The sequence below is a fragment of the Calypte anna genome, chromosome 5A (genome assembly GCF_003957555.1).
Source record: "Calypte anna isolate BGI_N300 chromosome 5A, bCalAnn1_v1.p, whole genome shotgun sequence".
Classification (NCBI taxonomy): domain Eukaryota; kingdom Metazoa; phylum Chordata; class Aves; order Apodiformes; family Trochilidae; genus Calypte; species Calypte anna.
The window spans coordinates 36,979,269-36,985,650 of NC_044251.1; the positions used below are offsets into that span (position 1 = coordinate 36,979,269).

Consider the following 6,382-nt stretch of genomic DNA (forward strand, 5'->3'; position numbering starts at 1 on the left):
AGACCAACATACCTTGTGAGGACACTGACCCTTTTTATAGGAATTAGACATTCCTGCTGGAAGTAGCCCAGGTCAAATCCCTCTGGTGGGATCTGAAAGCTGGTGAAAAAGCTGCTCTGCAGGTCTTGGCAAGCCACAAGCATGCTTGGGGCCACCATCTCTCCAGTGTTGTCCAAGGGAGGGGGTGATTCCCTAACACTCTTACCTCCTTTGCTGTGACCAGCTTGGAAAGTCCCCATGTGCCCTGCACACTCATCCCACTCACACCATCTGCATGGCATGGTCAAGGTTAAAAAGAATCCTCTTTATTTCTTCAAATTCATTTCACTGATCTAATTTTCATACAATCATTTTGTTTGGAAAAGACCTCTAAGATCATCAGTTCCAGCCATTAACCTAGCACACACTCAAGTCCATTTTCAGTGCTGCTGGGGAGGGGGACAGTGAGTAGTTGTCTTCAGGGCCACAGTGTTGAATTAATACTGATCTGGACAAATATGTTGGGCTGTGAGTAACCAGATGTGCTGGAGATGGGGCTCTTATGAGGCATCAGTGCAGACAAGAAAGCTACTTGTGTATGCAGTAACGAGTGGGACCTGTCAGTTACTACTTGCAGCCCCAATTCAGCTTCATGGCAGAGCTCCTCCTTCTGCTCCACAAGGATTTATGTATCTTTGGGGACTGCAGTGTTGTGTTTGCTTCCTGTTCCAGTTCTTGATGCTGTATAAACACCTGAGTCAAGCCAGTTCTCCTAGGTCAGGGTCCCACCTTGCTGCAGGACTCCAGCATCCCTTGTCCATCAGCCAGGTTTGTCAGATATCTCAGCTTGTCCACCCAAAGTTTATCAGTCACAGAGTTTATCAGATCTTTATGTTGATGGACCTGTGTGGCTTTTCTCTCAGTTCACACCTGCTGTATTCATCACCATGACAACTGTGTGCCCTTCAGCTGTATCATTATATTTTTGTTTCTGTGACTTTCCATGGTGAGGGGCAGGTATGTATTGAACACTATGAGCAACAGCATGGGATGTTCTAGGGATGGGACAGGATGACCTCTGATCAAATATTTGCCACTTTTATCAACTTACTGTAAATCTTCAAAACTTTTACATGTTCTTCAATCCATTCATGTCCTTTCTTTTGGAGTCACTTAGTAAGGGGCAAGGTCATGGAGGAATGATTTTCACAGCACTGGTACAAAAAAAAAAAAAAAAAAAAGAAAAAAAAAAGACTGCAGACAAGGGATGCATTTCAAAGCATCTGTAAAGGCCACAGCTTTTCTTATTAATTCACCAGTAGATGGAAGGACTTGTGTGTCTCAGCCTTGAGCTGGCTTCCTGACCTCTCATTAGTGCTGCCCTCATCTGCACTTGGCTTTGAGTTCAAGTCTACCTTGCAGGAGCTTCTCCAGCATTAATGTACCCATTGCCAGTCCCTTTAGCAAGGCCCCTCTCAGGAAGTGGTTATGGGCTTAGTTTGCTGTCAGGATGAGTTACCTCTCAGTATGGAGGGGAGGGAAAAAAGGTTGGGGGTAAGATCAAATGGAGAATCTTAGGTTGGTGTTGTCTTCTCTGTGACTGCCATGTAGATAAAACAAATAGTTTGGTTCTCAGGGCTGGCCATCAGTTAACTTCCACTTCACCTTTGCTAGCTCAATAATTAATGTCACCTCCATTCCCCCCTCCTTCTGAAAATAAATACATTAAAATGAAGAAAAACATAAACCTGGTCTCATGGGACAGGATTTGTGTCACACGGGGCAGTCTTTCGTAGTCCCATCTGTAAAAGAAAATGAAGTCCCCATCACATTAATGAATTTAGCACTTGGTGAGCCAGGTGAAGGAGGCTCTTTCCTCCTTCAGGTGTGCTATGCACACAGTTAATTCAGTTTCTTCTGATTAACTCCTTTGGGATTTGTGTCTATTCCTGGGACATACCTTTGGACAGTCCAATGTGTAACCTCTGAAAAGGGTCAGGAACAACTGAGATAGCTCATCCAATTCAGGATTTCAAAACAAGCCTCTCCCAATTTCCTGAGGAATGTCAGAATGCATCAGATGGTTTTCTGTTTTTATTTATAGAGAAAAATAGCCAGTAAAAGTTATTAGACATTAATAGAATTAAGTTTCCATGTAAAAACATTTAATCCTATTCTGTTTTAGGTTAAGTCACTGTGAAAGTGGATTAAATCCAACCACATGAAAAAATTTCCTAATATGGAAATAACTGGTAATGAAAAACAGTTATTACTGCTAGAATTCACATATCATTTTATTTCCCCAGTTTTTTTGTCTGTATAAGAGTATCTTTCTTTTCTTTTACTTGCACATATCTAATTTTATCTAGATCCCTGCTGTGCTAGGCACAGGGCTCCCTTGGTTGAGGGTGGACATGCTGAAGAGGAACAGTCTCCACGGAGTGACCCAAGGATGTCATGGTGACAGGGTAGTTCAGTGGGTGCATGAGGACCACGACTCTGGTCTCCAAAGTGCCATAATCTCACAGTTGTCAGCTGCAGTGCAAGGATCTGCTTGGTTGTGAATTTCAGGGTGAAAAAGAAAAGAAACAGCTGTGAAGACATACAGGTTATGTGAGGAAGCTAAGGGGAAGGTAGGCACAGGCTCCATGTTAGCCAACCTTTGCTCCCTTGGAAATATGGCTCTGCCAAGGTGGATCAGTCCTGAATTCTTGGCTCCAAGCTAGCCCCTGGATTTCTAGGCCTCTGGACATTTGCTGCACTAATGCAGAGTGCAGTGGGCTGGCTTCTTCAAAGGAGCAGCCCATAATTTTTCCAGGGTGTAGCATCCCTTTCCCAAGCAGAAGGAAGGGATTATTTGCCTTCATCCTGCAAGAGGCTGAAGAACATCTCATCCTGGGGAGATGACAACAAGACATGGGCAGTGTGTTTTCTCTACTGCATAAGTGTAAAGTGGGAGCAAAGTGAGGGGTTGCAGTGTCTGTGGCGTCACTTAGCTTCAGGAGATTTGCTCCACAGATCCCATGGCATTTGTCCCTGAAGCAGGGACACACTCAGCATCCCCCAAACTGCCCAGACCCATGCTCCAGCACAAAGGCATTTTGGGTCAGACCCCTGGTGCTGATCTGAGTGGTATCTGGCGAACAGGTTTTGGAACAAAAACCACAATAGTGGTTTCCTGGCTTTCAGAAGGACCAACTTCAGGAGTGTGAGGTGTGGGTGTTGTCAAATTAGTGAATTTTTGGCAGAATTTCTTCTGCAGAAAGCAGCAGCAGTTATGGTAATTATATTCTGTGCAGGGAGCTCACCTCTGGCTGGAGAAGCTTGGAGCTAAGAGGAGAAAATGGAGAAATGAAAGAACAAGATTCAGCTGGTGGAAGGAAAGGTAGATGAGGGTAGTGTTCAGGCAGAGGGAAGAGCAGCAGACACTGCCAGATGGGCTGACCAGGAGAGAAACCAGGAGAGGAACCAGCCATCTTCTCTGAGAGACATCTTGGGGGGGACACATCATTGCAGCTGGTTGCTTTCAGCTTTTCATCACCTGCCAGAGATTCTATGCTGCACTCCAGGGAAAGAAGGGCAAAACCCAAGAAACACAACCCACCTTCCCAATCTTTATTCAGAGAGAGTGGCTTCAATTAAATATAATTACTTCGTTTTGAATCAAGGGCAACTTCTCTTGCATTTGTTTGCTGTCTCCAGGGGATTGTCCAAGAGAGATTTGTTCCCTGAGGGTAGGTGCTAGTTAAGAGGGGCTTCAAATGAGTGTACATGTTGCTGCATCTGGGTCAGAGGAGTCAGATGAAAGTATCTGCCATGCTTCTCTTGTATTTTTTTTTTTTTTTAACTGGGCTTCTAATAAACATGTTAATTTTCCAAATTATTATAAGCAGCTGCATCTATTAGCAGCACACAAGGCTGAATTTACTGCATTTGAAAGCTCTCTAACAAAGCTTTGAACTCCACCTCATCCCAGATTTATGCAAGAAAGGTACCGTAGTCATTGTGGCACTTGTGTCCCAACTTTTGAAGATGTGAGACATGAAAGCAACTACTTCTTTGCAAATATGTACAGGTGTGAGAAGCCTTTTTGTAAAAAGTAAATAGATACTGAAATACAGATACTCAAATGGATACTGGAAAACCTACATCCTACATCTGACTGTCATGGAGTTTTGTTTGTGTATTGCAGGGACTTTTCTTATCAACACTACCCCTACACAGTCCATATTTGCATTTAATCACATGCTGCTTCTCACTTCAGTGTCATCATCCTGAGAAGTGGAGTTCTCCAATCCTGCCTAAGTCTCACATTCAAGAAAACTGGATAAACCTAAAAGAAGATTACAAAAAATACATATATATTTAATATTATTAAAAAAAAAAAATAGAAAGGTTTTTACTGTGTGGATCTTTCTGCAGCTTGAGGGTCAGATTCCTTTTTTTGTGGAGGCCTGAGGGATGCTGCAGAGTAAAATAGCTGCAGCTTTCAATAGACAGCATCATGTGGGGGTGGCTATTGCTGGGTTTCATAATCACACCCCCCTATTAGGGTGCTTCTCCATGGGCCTCCCTTACATATGATATGTATCATATACATATGAGATGTATAAAGTCTCCAGGAAATGCTTGTGCTGCTGTGTGAAGCCACACAGCACCACACATGGGGAACCTCATTGCACGCTCCAGCCATTCCTACAAAATCAGCAATAAGCAAAGCTAAAAAAGTATTGAGCACATTAGGATTTTCCAGTCTCTGGAAGGAGATGTACGTTGAATGATCCAAACAGCTGTGTAGTTTCCACTGAATTGCTGCTCTCCTTTGATCTGTACTAAAGAAAGTGACAGAGCCAGTGTGAGTGTGAGGAATGGATAGGTCCCAGTGTTTGGGCTTTTGCTTGCTTGCTTTCTTCTCTTCATGTAGTTTCTATCCTTCTCTTGGTGTCAGGATGTTTTTAGTTCTTCAAGGCTCTATCTTCTGCATCAGAAGTAAAGGTGAAACCCACTTTTAATCTCTTGCTTCTAAGAAAGTGTGTGTGTGTATGTGTGTATATACGTACCCTATCTGTGCAGTGGCACATATTGGAGCTTATCTCCTGATCAGCTCTGTTTGAATTTAGGACAAGAAATTCAGAAAGAGGAAGAAGAAATGGCCATTCTCTCATTACAGTTTCAATGGAGTGATGTTTGCTGTGTGCAGTGTCATTTGGGTACTGACTCTGTTGTGGGTTTATCCCTCACAGATCATCTTCCGGAAGATCAGCGATGTCAAGAAGGAAGAAGAGGAGCGTCTGCGCCAGAAGAACGAGGTGACACTGAGCATCCCTGTGGATCATCCTGTACGGAAACTCTTCCAGAAATTCAAACAGCAAAAGGAGATGCGTAATCAAGGCTCAGCCCACATCGACCCAGAAAGGAACCAGCTTCAGGTGGAAAGCCGGAGCGTGCAGAACGGGGCCTCCATAACAGGCACCAGTGTGGTCACTGTCTCTCAGATCACCCCTATCCAGACATCCCTGGCATACATGAAAAGCAGTGAGGCTGTGAAGCAGAACAACAGGGATGCAATGGAGCTCAAGCCGAATGGCAACGGAGACCAAAAATGCCTAAAAGTGAACAGTCCCATGCGGATGAAAAACGGGAATGGGAAAGGATGGCTACGGCTGAAGAACACAATGGGGACCCAGGAGGAGAAGAAGGAGGACTGGAACAACGTCACAAAGGCTGAGTCCATGGGGTTGCTCTCTGATGATCCTAAGAGCAATGACTCGGAGAATGGTGTAAATAAAAACCCACTGAGGAAAACAGACTCTTGTGACAGTGGAATAACAAAAAGTGACCTTCGCTTGGATAAAGCTGGTGAGACTCGCAGCCCCCTGGAGCACAGCCCCATTCAGGCTGATGCTAGGCATCCTTTCTACCCTATTCCTGAGCAGGCCTTACAAACCACGCTGCAGGAAGTCAAGCATGAACTCAAAGAAGATATCCAGCTGCTAAGCAGTAGGATGTCTGCCCTTGAGAAGCAGGTGGCAGAAATTTTAAAAATATTGTCCGAAAAGAACGTACCCCAGATCTCTTCCCCCAAGTCTCCTTTATCACCCCAGCAGCCCCCCCAGATACCCTGTCAGGATATTTTTAGTGTTTCAAGGTCTGCATCACCTGAATCAGAAAAAGATGAAATCCACTTTTAGCATATACCTATGTTTATATATGTATACAGTATATATGCAGAGGTGTATATATACCTTTATACATATATGTGTGTGTGTGTATACGGTAAATATATATACATATATATTTTCACTTGCATCCAATATGACTTGAACACACCAAGATTTTGATATGTAAATATTGCATGTCCAGCTGGATTCTGGCCTGCCAAAGAAAACAATTATTAACATAG

General features: G+C 43.7%; 1 protein-coding gene across 1 annotated transcript in view; it reads left to right on the forward strand.

The window, feature by feature from the left end:
- KCNH5 (potassium voltage-gated channel subfamily H member 5) overlaps window positions 1-6,170 on the forward strand; it is a 157,086-nt gene extending 150,916 nt beyond the window's left edge. The window contains exon 11 of the mRNA XM_008501043.1: window positions 5,223-6,170. Within this exon, the coding sequence (XP_008499265.1) occupies window positions 5,223-6,170 (948 nt within the window). The remainder of the gene's footprint in view (window positions 1-5,222) is intronic.
- Window positions 6,171-6,382: the final 212 nt, after the last annotated feature.